This window comes from Tupaia chinensis, unplaced genomic scaffold (assembly GCF_000334495.1).
Source record: "Tupaia chinensis unplaced genomic scaffold, TupChi_1.0 Scaffold000180_1, whole genome shotgun sequence".
NCBI lineage: Eukaryota > Metazoa > Chordata > Mammalia > Scandentia > Tupaiidae > Tupaia > Tupaia belangeri.
Genome location: NW_006159655.1, coordinates 1,284,989 through 1,299,014, shown reverse-complemented (window position 1 = coordinate 1,299,014; position 14,026 = coordinate 1,284,989). Strand labels below are relative to the sequence as shown.

Below are 14,026 nucleotides of genomic sequence, written 5' to 3'. Positions count from 1 at the left end.
GCGCAGGCCTGCTGTGCTTCGGCATGGTGTCTTGGGTCTGCTCTGGCTGAGGCTGCTCGGTGGGGGTGGCTTGCGAGGGCCTTCGGGGCTCTGGCGGGGCCTTCCCGTGGACAGGGGGCGCTTCGGAGGGCTCCTCCGCTGGGCGGCATTGGGAAAGGAGAAGGAAAGAGGGTTACCAACCGCGCCTGCCCCGGGGGGACCTCCAGAGGGCTAGAGTTCCCTGAGAAACTGAGTCATGGTGCATTGCCCCACCGGGATATCCCAGGAGCGGTGTGACAGTTGGGGACAGCCAGCCTCACACCCCCTGCTGCAGCTATGGCCATGCTGCCCTCAGGCCGCCAGGGGAGCTGCAGAGGCCAGTTGGGACCACTGCCCAGGGCGGGTGGACTTTCAGCCTCTCCCATGTGAACATTCTGGGCCCCACCACCAACACTGCCTGGTGTCACTGCATGCTGACATCAGAGATGCATCACCAGGACGTGATGTCACCGACCTCTTCCCGGCTGTGAAACAAACTGGCCTCGGGACTGCCCCTAAGGGACTGCTGTGGAGAACCCAGGGGGCCTTGGGCTGCAGGCGCAGGCCCCAGACCAGAAGGGACACCGGTTCCTCTGCCACACCCTTCAAATCACCAGCAGAGGGGACTTCCAACAAAGGAACCTCCTGATTGACACGGCCCTGCCCGCCCAGGATGGCTGCAGCGACACAGCAGGAAGCCACCGCCCTTTCCTCCTTTGAATGTGTTCCTGGAACGAGCCTTCCAGGAAGCCTTTCCTAACTGCCGCAGGACATCTAAAAATACCAGGCTGGCTGGAGCAGCGGCAAAGCCAAAGGCCACCCACGTCTTCAGTCTGTCTAGTGTCTGCGGTGCCCAAGGTGGCCAAGCTACCAGACTGTGACCTGGCAAAACCAGTGATTGCACTTCTCCCCGTTTTAAACCGCACTAAGGTAGATAGGGCAGACAAAACGCATGCCCCCGCCCACCACAGAGCCACGTTTCCAGACCACTCCAAGAGAAGTGGTTTTTTGAGAGAGATTTTTGCTGTAGGGCATGTGCACTCACCAGAGAGACAGAGACAGAGACAGTGAGAAATCACCACAGAAAGTGAGAAATCACTCCCTCGAGGGGATGGCACGCACACAGGCTTGCGGCATGAGTTTAAGCCGTCTGGTCCAGGACGCAAACTGTATTGCCTTCGTGGGATTTCAGCGACGTAACCATTATGCCATCTGCTGGTCCCCATACAGCCTTACCTAACCAGTGTTCTGTGAAATCATTAAGCCCTGCAGCAAAAGATTTGAATGATATCTTACTCAATTCTCCCAAGGATGGTACAGAGCGAAATCCGTCCTAGATACGGAGTTCATTCATCCTCTACAACTGGATACCATCAGGCCTCCACTGTCTTCAAATCCTTGGTGGTGAAAGGATGGGTTAGATGAGAAAGGCCCGGAGTGGGCACACCAGCCACTGGCAGGCAGGAGTGAAATACACCAGTCTGCAAACGAAGTCCGCACCACAATAGGAGGGCTCACAGCCCCTCTCCCTCGCTCAGCTCCCCTGACGCTTGCTTAGACCTACGGTCGGAGATAGGAAGTGTCTTCTAACTAACCCTATAGTGAAGCCCCCAGTCATGAAGTCCTGTCTAACGGCTCGCTGTTAAAAGTAACCCAAAGTCAAGATCCCCTAAGGTGTGAGAACCAGAGAGAGAAAGGGAAAGTGAGAAAGCAAGCCACCAGGCCTGGGACTCAAACCATGATTGGCCATATGGGAGCCCAGCACCCACAGTTGGCGTCATGGCTATGTCACCACGCCAACTCCTGGAGCCCATCATTTTATCTTCATTGTCACCATCATCAGCTCCATCATTAGTTTTATCATCTTTTTCATCATCATCACCATCATCATCTTCAACCTCACTTTCACTGTCATCAGCCTCCTCTTTCATCATCATGACTATGGTTATCTTCACCACCATCCCCATTCGCATATTCAGCACCATAATTTCCATCATGCTGGTCTTTATCCTTGTTGGATAAAGATGATTTGTCATCGCCAACATCCTCTCCACCATCATCGCTATCATCAACATCAGTATTATTACAACTGTCTGCTGATTAACTTCAGGGTAGGACAAAGGGTATTGATGGTTACTATTTCTGCCTATACTCCAGAGTAACAACTCTGCATCTTCACCTTGGACGTCCATATGGAAAAGCGAAAAGTCATTCTCAGAGATGGCCACGCTGTAATCCCTTCTCCTCCATTCTCCTCTTGGGATTTGGGGCATGCACACACACGTGTCTGGCGTGACTTTCTAGCCACTGGGTCCAAGACTTGAACCGCACAGTCAGCCATGTGGGATCCAGCTCCCTCAACCTCCACACCACCAGTTCGCCCCCACCTGCTCCCTCTAGTGAACCCGGCTAGTCAACAAGCCTGCCTCCCAATATTCCACCCCTTATCCCTAATGGAAATTCTCTCCCTTGTTAAATAGTTTAGAGACAACAGAGCTTAGTGTGTAAGGAGACAGACTTTTGGGTAAAAATACTGGAGTTTGGGGCCAGCAGATGGTATAGCAGTTACGTTGCTAGACTCCCATATGGCCAACCGTGGTTCGAGTCCCAGACGTGGTGGCTTGAAAATCACGCCAGGTACATGTGCATGCATGCCCAAGATTTTGGAGGAAAATGGAGGAAAGGGGATTGTGGTGTGGCCATCCCCCCAGTGGGCGATTTCTCACTTTCCTCTGTCTCTGTCTCTCTCTCTCTTTTCACCAAACGTATATGCCCACACCGTAATCCCTTCTCTTCCATTCTTGTCTTGGGATTTGGGGCACGCATGTACATGTGCACAAGTTTACGCCAATGAATATGGGACTCAAACCGTGGTCAACTACATGGGAATCCAGCAATACAACCATTATGCCATCTGCTGGTCCCTCCACCTTCTCTTGGGCAGTGCATTACCACACACCAGGGAGCCTGCCCAGACAGGCAGTTTTAATACAAAAATAATTGCTCTTAAGCACTCTTTCTTAAAACCTATTGAAGAAGGTATTCCACTAAAACAAACGATTAAACTATGGAGAAAGTGCAAAGGATGAAGAAAAGGGTCTAACACAGGAAAGAGGCGAAGCCTTTCTAGGCTAACAGTGAAGACAGATTCAGGTTAAAACTTTCCCAGAGGTCTGAAGAAACTAGTCCAGATTGGATGAGGAAGAGAGAGAACTCCAGGAGGGAAGTCACCAATTTCAAAAAAATTGATCAGCAAATAATCTGATACTTCCTATGGTGTTAAAAATTGTATTGCAGAGCAACCAGCAGTTAGCGTAATGGCTATGTCGCTGGATTCCCATGTAGTTGACCACGGTTCGCGTCCCGGACCCGGTGGCTTAAAACTCACGCCGGGCGCGTGTGCGTGCGTGCCCAAGATCCCGAGAGGAGAATGGAGGAGAAGGGATTGTGGCGTGACCATCCCCCCCCGGGGGGGGGTGATTTCTCACTTTCTCTCTCTCTGTATCTCTCTGTCTGGCGAGCACACATGCCCTATAGCAAAAACCTCTCCAAAAAATGTCTTGCGGGGCCTGCAGGTGGTGTGGTAGTTAAAGGCACTGGACTCCCATATGGCCAACTGTGGTTCAAGTCCCTGACCTGGCAGCTTGCTTTCTGGCTTTGTCTCTTTCTCTCTCTCTCATACTCTGTCCCTCTCTGGTCAAATTTAAATAAATAAAGAAAGTTAAATAAAGTAATTATTTTTAAAAATTGTATTGCAGGGGCCAGCAGGTGGTGTAGTGATTACATTGCTAGACTCTCATATGACCGATCCCGTTCAAGGACTGAACCCAGTGACTTATAAATCACACCAGTTGAGTGCATGCTCAAGATCCCAGGAGAAGGGAGAAGAGATTATGGCATGGTCCTCCCCCTGGGGAGTAATTTCTCATTTTCCCTCTCACAGTCTCAGTCTCTGTCTCTCTCTCTCTCCAACAAGTACATGCACCCTATGGCAAAAACCTCTAAAAAAAAAATTGTATTGGAAGGTTATTGGGGGTTAGAAATATCCCAAAATAGGGGACCAGCAGGTGGTGTGGTGAATAAGGCACTGGACACTCCCACATGGCTGACCACGGTTCAAGTCCTGAATCTGGTGGCTTGCTTTCTTGCTTCCTCTTTCTCTCTCTGTCTCTCTCTCTCTGATCACATTAAAATAAATGAATGAATAAATTAAAAAAAAGAAATATCCCAAAATAGATACACAATAAATGAATGAATAAATTTAAAAAAAGAAATATCCCAAAATAGATACATAAAATGTAAGCAACTGATCATGCAATAATATTACTAATTCAGAGAAAAGCAAAAAGAAAGTAACATAACCGTAAAACACTATTTCATGGAAAATACATATTCAGAAAAAACTGCATGAATTTCAAAGTTTTTCCACCAAAATAACTCATACTTTAATCCTATTTTTTCCACCAACTTTTTTCTTTTTAAGAATTATTTTATTTAACTTTATTTATTTTAACTTGACCACAGAGGGACAGAGCGAGAGAATGAGAGAGAGAGAGAGAGGGAAAGTGAGAAAGCATGCCTCCAGGTCTGGGACTCGAATCACAGTCAGCCATATGAGAATCCAGCGCCTTTAACCACCACATCACCTACTGGCCCCATCCACCAACTTTTTGAAGTTCTCTCACACGGGGAACTGGCTGGAAGGAAAGCTTACAATGTCCCAAAGCTGACTAATCAGTTTAGAAATATGGAGATGGAAATCCAGGAAATAAAACCAGTCAGAAGAGTTTCGTGTGGCGGCCTCTAGGAGGGAGGGGGTAGGGAGGGGGGCAGTGGAGTTAGTTTCGTTTTCAGCTTGTCTGTGCTATTTTGCTTATTTGGATAAAATGCAGTTGCAGAAGACACTCACTAAGGGCCTGCTTCTACCCTTTCCCCCAATCCCAGCATGCCCTGGTCTATTCCTCATCTGCTTCCTCCTCCCTCTTGACACCAGCTCAGAAGTTGGCCTTCCTCCCGGGGCGCACCCTCTGCCTGAGCTGGAGCGGGAGCCCATTCCCTCCTCCTCTTGGGCCTGCTCCAGCCGACATCACTCCTCCTCTCAAGCTCTTTCCTTCCTTCCTTTAGCCCAAGTTCACAAGTCTCCAACCAAAATTTTCAAGGAAGTACTTTTCCTGTCCGACAACTGCAAGTACTGCAAATACAATCTGCAGAGCCCCTTGAAATAGCAAAGCGTGCACAGGCCCCTCACAATGGTTCTGATGTTCTCCCCCTACCCCTACCCCCACCACACCCTTGACATCCACCCTCGGAAACGCACCACCACCCTCCTCGTCACCCAGCCATAGCGTACTCTCTCACACAGCTCTGTGGCTAAGCCCAGCTGCTTCTCATTTTGAAACACCTCTGAGATCCTTCAGCCACACCTTTTCCAGAATGCCCTTTAGAAAGTGTTCTAATTATATTGTTTCCTGCTCAAAATCATCCAGGATGTTCCACTGCTCAAACAGAATCTCCTCTGACATTCCGGATCCTCCACCTCCCTTGGCAGCCATCGGGGACCTCAGTGGCATCCATATCTCATCTGAGCTTCCCTGGCTTTGTGCCTGTGCTTTCTGCCCCCTAAAATAGCCTCCTCTGGTGCCCACACTGGGAGAAACAGAACCCACCCCTGCAGTACCCGTTCAGATACCACTCTTCCATGAAGCCATCCTGGATCTTTTCAGCATGGCTTAAGAAACCCTGATTCTGAACCACGAAGTGATTGGGGCCTTTAGGGAATCTTTCCAATTTTATTTGTTTACTTTGAAAGAATTATTTATTTTACTTTATTATTTTTTTTTAAATGTGTCATAGGACATGGGCACTCACCAGATAGACAGAGAGAGTGAAAGAGAGGGAAAGTGAGAAAGCAAGCCACCAGGTCCCAGATTCGAACCGTGGTCGGCCATGCAGGAGTCTAGTACCTCAATGATCATGCCACCTGCTGGCCCCCTTTTCTTTTTTTAATCTTTCTTCTCTGGCTGGATGATCAGTATATGAAGATGGCTTTTTTAAAAAAACCTATGTATTTACTTTTGAGACACAGGACCCAGCTGTGTTGCTCAGGCCGGCCCGGAATTTGCAAGTCTCCTGCCTCAGCCTTCTGAGCTGGGACTACAGGCGTGTGCCTGGCAGAGGTCGGCTTCTAACTTATCTTCCATCCCAGGGCTTGGCACAGAGCCTGACGCATGACATCGAGCATTTTAAGTGCTGGGAGAGTGCAAGAGGCTGAAAGTATGACCACAGCCACGCCCGAGTTCCTGCCGGCCATTAAACGGGCACCCTAACTCTGCTGCAGTAATGCCCACTGGGGGGTTCTATTGGCGCAGTTCTGGAACGTACAGGGCCACCATGGTTCTTTTTCACTCATCACTCCCTTAGCATGCAGGGCTTGTCACACTAAGTGGAAGTGGAAGGCAGAGAAAAAAGAATGAACTAAGATAAGAGCTGGGCCAAAGAAAGAGCCTGGACTGCTCCCCTTGGGGAGCCGAGCACGAGTGCTGTGGAGAGCCCACTGCGCCACAACAGCCAGCCACGGCCCCGCCAGCTCCACCGCGAACAAGCAAGTTTGACTTGGACTGGCGCCTGGTGGCTGTTCAAGCTCCGTCCGCAGCCTCACGCGGTGCTGCAAGTGCACACATTTGTCACCGCGCCGTGACAAAGGCTGACGACGTTCTGCTCATCTGGAAAGACAACACTTTCCCGCAGCAGGTGAACCCAACACCCAGGCATTAAAAGGCACCCCCACTCTGCCAAAGCTCTTACTCAAGGCAATTTCTACTTAAGTAAAATAATCCATGAAGCCGATGTGCTCAGAGCATCTGTCTTCCTACTGATTAATGCCCTTGCTCCATTTACAGGACTCAGGGCTGTCTCTTTCTGCAGCCACCAGGGAACCTGCTTTAAACAGCGCCCAGAGGGGCTGTGCTTATGGGAAGCACATGTAAAGGTGTTAGGTCTGTACCTGGCCACCAGGTGGCGTCTTGCCACAGGACAAGGGCTGTAGGGGAAGATTGGTCCTCGCTGGGAGGATCTGTGAGTGAAGCTCAGCTGTGGCTTCAGAGTTTCAACCCTGGCCATGATTTAACCGGCTCAACATGCAGGACCCTCCTATCAAGCCGACAGAATCTGACACCCATCAGACGAAGCAGCAGATACAAGCGTGCCCTGTTTCTTGTGAAATACTGTGCAGTTACAGCACAGTTCATCACAGGTCGGCCAAGGTACAACTCTGCTCTTCCAGGCAGCCAAAACGTTTGTTTGCCAAATGCTAAACTAGAGTATTTTTTAAAATGTATTTTATTTATGATAGGGAATATGTGCATATGAGAGAGACAAAGAGAGAAGCACCCTCCGCGTGGTCTCGTCACTCAGTCCCTCTGCCCTGACTCTCCAGCTCGTCAGGGTCATGGGTGTGTGCACTTGTACCTAGCATGTTTTCAAGCTGACGTGGGATCTGCAGTTGGCTATATGGCTTCCAGCAGTAATATTTTAAAGATGCTAACCAAAACTTCAGACTTGGGGCCAGCAGGTGGTATAGTATTTAAGGCACTAGACTCCCATGTGGTCAACTGTGGTTCAAGTCCCAGACCGAGTGGCTTGCAACTCACACAAGGCGCATGTGCATGCATGCCCAAAATCCTCAAAGGAGAATGGAGAAGGGATTGCAGCATAGCTAATTTCTCACTTTCTGTCTCTCTCTGGTGAACACGTGTGCCCTATAGCAAAACATCTCAACAACAACAAAAAATAACTTCAGACTTAGGGGGCCACACAGTGTCCCAGCAGTAAAACACAACGCCCACATGAGAAGGTTCCAGGTTTGCATCCAGAGACCTCCCTGATGTTCCTGGCACATGCATGGCCATGACCTGGGGCTGGCTGAGGTTGGGGGAGGGTTATGATCAGGCCCCTGCTGCTGGTGCTTTCTCCCTCCCTCTCTCACTCATGACTCATAGAAGAAATAAATACTTTTAAAAAATTTTTTAGACTTAAAAAAAAATCCATCAAAATGCTGACATGCAGGACATCACACAAAAGGATGTAAGATGCTTTCAAAGATGGCTGTGCTGGGGCAAAGCTCTCGTTCCTGGGAAGCAGGCCCACGCCCTCACAAGGGAGGCATGAGAAAAACCTGATTCATCAGGAAATTCAGAACCTGTGCCTCCCGGAGCTTACCAGGCCTGGGGGAGCTTAAATAAAGGGGCTTCTTTGCAGAGACAGTTCCTGAAAAGTTAAAGTGGGACGGGAGGACTGGCACCAAGAAGCACAGGTAGCACGCGGAGAATGCTCAGGGCGGAGACCAGTGACAGAAAGTCTGAACTGAGTGCCAGCTGGTGGTGTGGAGGTTACGGTGGCTGGATCCCACATGGCTGACTGTGCAGTTCTAGTTCCAGACCTGGCAACTTAAAAAACACACTGGGCGCGTGTGCGTGCGTGCCCCAAATCCCAAGAGGAGAATGGAGGAGAAGGGATTGCGGCGTAGCCATCTCCCCTGGGGCTGATTTCTTACTTTCCCTCACTCTATCTCTGATTGTCTCCAGTGAGCATGCATGCCCTATTGCAAAAAAAAAAAAAAAAAAAAAAAAAAAAAACCTATTGCAAAAAAAAAAAAAGTTTTTTAAAGGATTATTTTAACTTTATTTATTATTATTATTTTCCAATTGGACCAAAGAGAGACAGAGAAAGAGAGAGGATATGTGAGAAAGGAAACTACCAGGTCCAGGACTTGAACCATAGTTGGCCATGTGGGAGTCCAGCACCCCTAATCACCATGCCACCTGCTGACCCCAGCAAAAAAAATTTTTTAAAGAAATTTGAATTGTTCTCTTGCCAGCACTGGAGGGGAATCCTACATTTGCCAGAAGAGTTCTACTCTGAGCTGGTTTGGGCTTTTGTTGGAGTAAAGAGAAAAAAGACCCTCAATCCTGTGAGAGGGAGAGCTCATTGTACACCTCGCAGAAGGAACTTATGGCTCTCCTTTGAGACAGGGTCTGCACTGGCAGGACCACAGCGAAACCCACAGAACAGGGCCAAACAGGGACAATGGGTCTAAATTTCTGCAAAGTACAAGCCAGGGGACACTGCAGTATAAATGCAGCTTTAGTTCCTCGTGTTAACACCTGGCGATACATCGGAACTGAAAAGTAATTTATCTCTAGGGTCAGACGGAGGGACGGAGGAAAAGCACAAAGCTCTGCAAGGCTGACCCACACGGAAGGTCCGAGGTTCACTCCCCAAGATCGCTCTGTACGTGCCAGACACATGCATGCCCATGATCCAGGGCTGGCTGCATGGGTTGTGGTGTCAAGACCCTACTGGGGGAGGGCAGGCAGATGACGCAGTGGTTAAGGCACTGGACTTCCCACGTGACCAACCACACAGTTCAAGTCTTGGACCTGGCGGCTTGCTTTCTTCCCCTTCCCCTGACCTCCGTCTCACTCTGGTCAAATTGAAGAAAAATAAACAACTAAAATTAAATAAATAATTCTTAGGGGGGGGGGGGGAAGACCATATTGGGGGTGCTGTTAAATAATTTTTGGGGGGGGGGGGAAGACCCTATTGGGGGTGCTGTCTCTTTTGCTTATGGAAAAAGAAAATAAATAAACTTTAAAAATATTTTTACTATCACTGAATCCCGCAAAGACTTACCTATGTCGGCATGAGCTTCACTTGAAATGAATGGTTATTTGGGGTAGGAATTCCCAAGCATTACAGAGGCCTGCATGGATAAGACACAGGCGCAGCACAGAGTCTGTACGTGGGCTCACACGTGGCCACCCTGGGGCGCGACCACGACAAAGCCGGGGTTTTATTCGCTCTTCCCTCCCCCGCTGTCCTCTCTCTGGGCTCTGCTCCTTTGCCCCGGGCTGTTGTGTCCTGCTGCCTTGGAGGTGGCCTTCCTTCCATTTCCAGGACCTGAGCTGGGGGGGTTCTTGTTTTAATTACAAATTTAATTACAAATTCCAGGGCCTAGCCTCATCCCTGCTGAGCAGGACTCTTCTGAGTGGGCCCAGGAGTTCTTCTGTTCGGATCCCGAGGGTTTTGTGCGTGCAGCCATGGGAAAGCTCAGTTCTCAGGACACAGCAGCTCCAAATTCCAGGTTCAGATGGAGAAGAGAGGGACAACCGCCAAAGAGCGTTCCAGAAACCAGGCGCCCACAGGGGAAAGGGAGTGACCTGTCGGAGTTCGGTGTGGTCCGAATGCCTGTACTTATTTAGCTTTTCCGTATTTATGAAACTCGGCTGAGTCCATCATGCTCTCCTGGACCCTAACTGGCCCCAAACTCAGCTGCTTCCCGACGGAGGCCCAAAGCGGTCAGCGTTGGCCGCAGCCCCGAGCCCATGCCAGGGCCGTTAGACTCGCGTTGGAATCGCCTGTGCACCCTCACGCTCACGGCCAAACTTCAGCAACTTGATAAAAACAGGATGTTGAAATCTGTAACCTCCTCAGCAAAACACTGGTGAAAAGTCACACCAAGACAGGAACAGAAGGGGATGGGGGAACAGGCAACGAAAGGAAGGAGGTGCTGCCCTGCCACTGGCACACGGAAAGCACTCTCCGCCTCTAAGAGACACAGCCCTTCTTGGAAGTGTGACGCAGAAAGGACTTCCCCGAACGCAGCATCGTCCCTCCACCCACCTTCTTCCTCACCCCCAGAACCCCTCTTCCCACCCAGCTGGAAGAGGAACAGCAGGCTTGTGGTGAGGGCCGACGAGTTTCGGTGTCTATGGCAGGCCAGGAGAGGGTGACACCCAGCCTCTGTATAGTTGGTGACGTGTGTGAGGCAAGCTAGGGTGATCCTGGTCCCAGGCAGGAAGATAGGTCCTGCTGCTCACCCCTGCCTGGGGCTGCCGGGACATACCCCTTGGAGACATCAGGGATAACTGGGTAAGGCCACAGGCTTAGGTGGGGCGAAACTGGGTGACTTGGGGGGAAGGGGAGGAAGAGGGTTCCTGCTCAGATAGTTTGAAGAACGATTCTCCCACCTATCCATGAAAATGGGAGTGTGTGTATCCAGGAACATGGGGCTAAACCCCGAAGGTAGGCCCAACTCTGTGGCATGGGCAGCAGTGTGCTGAACTGCAGTGCTGGAGGCCACATGGCTGAATAGGGGTTCAGATCCCAAGTCACCCTGAGACACAGGCACGTGGATGTGACCTGAGATCCCGATGAACTAGACAGCTGGGGGAGGGGAACCGCGGCATGATGAGGCCCTGTCGAGGGTGTCTGTTTCTCCTTCTCTTTCTCTGTTACATATGCACATACACTATTAGGAATAAAATAAATAAACAACAACAACAACCTATAGCCACGATGTGCGAAGAACAAAGGACTTGGAATCTTCTCATTTAGAACCTATTTTGTCCATCACTAACAATCCTGTGGCCCCGACAAGACAACTTGTACATGAAGTTGTGAATGCTGACAAGAAAGATTCTAGGTTCTTGATGCTTTCTCCCTGACCCTTCATCCAGAAAAGAAGAAAGGGAAGGAGAAAAAGCCCGTGAGGCTAGCTGCAGCATTCCACGGGGTAGCCAGGACCCTAGCACCCGCCGTGTTCTGTCGGTGGGGTTTACAGGCTCTCCCTGCTCTGAGGCTGCCAGTCTGGGGTGTGTGCATGGAGGTCTGGGACAAGTGCAGCCAGGAGCAGAGTGAGCATCCATTGTAGGGGGCAGAGGCTTAGGGTACGGTAAGATTTATGAGTGACATCAGAGGCCGGGCACTACTTAACACCCCACTACCTACAAGTGTTCATCCCAATGCCAACGCTTTGATCTAGGTATCACCTTCATCATCATTTCCAACTCATAGATGAAGAAAGCGAGGTATCAGGTACATAAAAAACCTGCTCAAAGTTTCAGAACTAGCGTGGATGAGCCAGGATTTCAAATCTGGGAAGTGGTCACTTTCTGTTTAAAATCTCCCAACAGTTTCTCATAGTACTTAAAATTCAAATTCTTTATCACAGTTTAAAAAATCCTGCACGATACGATTCTCTTTCATCTCACTGCCTATGATGTCCCACCTCATTCGTAGATGAGGGGGCTTCAAAACGCTCGTGGAAAATGGAGTTAACACAAGAGTTTATGTTGGCTGAACATTTTTTTTAATTCAGGCATAGTTTTTTTAATAATACCTTTTCCACTAACTTCTTCATCCTTATTTTTTTAAAGAGAGAGAAGTTTTTGCTATAGAGCATGTGTGCTCACCAGAGAGACCGAGAGAGCCAGAGAGACAAAAAGCGAGAAATCATCCTCCCGAGGGGGATGGCCACACCGCAATTCCTTTTCCTCCATTCTCCTCTCGGGATTTTGGGCACGCCGCACACACATGCCCAGAGTGAGTTTTAAACTGCTGGGTCTGGGACTCAAACCACAGTCGGCCACATGGGAGTCCAGTGCCTTATCCAATACACCACTTGCTAGCTCCGCCATTAACTTCTGAAGACACTTCATACTTGGCCAAACTGGTATTCTGAGTTTTCAAACAAGCAAACTCATTCCTGCCTTTGAGCGTGCTATTCCCTCGGTCTGGACCATCTTCCCACACGGGTCAATGCAGGGCTCCTGCCCCACCTCATTTGCATCTCTGCTCAAATGACATCACCATGGCGTGCCTTTCCTGAGCACTCATGTAAAACAGACTCCTGCCCCCATTCTCGCCACCTTGCTTGAGTTTGCCTTCCCTCGTGGCATTGCTCACTGGCTGAAATGAGGTCTTTATTTGCATGGCCGCACACTCTGTCTTCCCCCAGAGTGTAAGAGCCCTGAGGGCTGAAACTCCAGCACTAGCACACAGCTCAGCCAATGTCCGCTGGCTGAATGGGTGGGAGTGCCGGGAGAAGCCACCACACCCACTGTACTGAGCTGAGGTGAGAAACGATGAAAGAATGCAGTAGTTTTTGTCCAAAAAAAAACCCCAAATATTTGCATATTATGTCAAGAATCCCTCTGAAGAACCCCTGCGTTAATGGAAGGGATGGGTGCCAGAGAGAATGGATCTGTTTGGGCATCGGCTGAAGGCCTTTCCTCTTCCCAGCAGGCTGCCTCCTGGATAACTCAGCCCCCTCAGGGATGCTTCCAATGGAAAGAATGGGATCTGGGAGCAGAAAATGACCCTGGTAGAAGCGCCAGGCTTACCTCCCTGGTCCAGCAGTCTGGTTACTGGCCCAGACCTCTTTCCCATCCTGCCCTCTGGCTCCAGGCTCACTGTGGTAGCTCTGATGAGCACCACTGATACCCCTTCTCTACACACACGAGCCACAGCACCGTCAGGAGTGGCCTTGCTCTGACCCATAGAAAGTGGCAGAAGTGACACTGTGCCGGCCCTGGGCCTGGACTGTAGGAGACCCAACAGCTTCCACTGCCGAGTACTTGAGACCACCAAGCTAGGAGGACAAGTTGGCCACATGTGAGGGAGGGCCACTGCCACAGAGAGGTTGCACCAGGCACCAGGCACCTTTCAGCCCACTGCCAGCTGCTGTGGCTGAGTGAGTGACTCAACCTAATGCCACAGAGAGCAGAACTGACAAGCACGCCCTGCCCGTGTCCCTGACACACAGAAGAACCAAAATGTTTACAAGGCCTTCAAAAAGTTCATGAAAAATATATGTCATGAAAAACTAAGCATATGTGGAGTCAGCTGGTGGCATGGTGGTTAAGGCGCTAGACTCCCACATGGTCAACTGTGGTTTGAGTCCTGGATCTGCCAGCTTGTTTTCTCACTTTTTTGCTCTCTCTCTCTCATGTATGTGCTTGCTGTATGGCAGATTTAAAAAAATAATAATAAATAAATTATTCTGTTTTTTTTAAAAAACTAAGCATGAATTTCGACATTTTTTTGCACGAAAATAAACTTTTACTTTAATTCTATTTTTCCATGAACTTTTTAAAGTCCCCTAGTGTAGCTATGTCACCTTAAACTACCAAAATCTGAGGCAGATTGTTACATAGCAATAAATACTGAC

General features: G+C 49.6%; 1 protein-coding gene across 1 annotated transcript in view; it reads right to left on the bottom strand.

Annotated features, from left to right (window-relative positions):
• The window catches only part of EMILIN2 (elastin microfibril interfacer 2), a gene marked incomplete at its 5' end in the record, with an annotated part of 79,746 nt that overhangs the window by 4,408 nt on the left and 61,312 nt on the right, over positions 1 to 14,026 (bottom strand). The window contains 1 exon segment of the mRNA XM_014587054.2: positions 9 to 138. Within this exon segment, the coding sequence (XP_014442540.1) occupies positions 9 to 138 (130 nt within the window).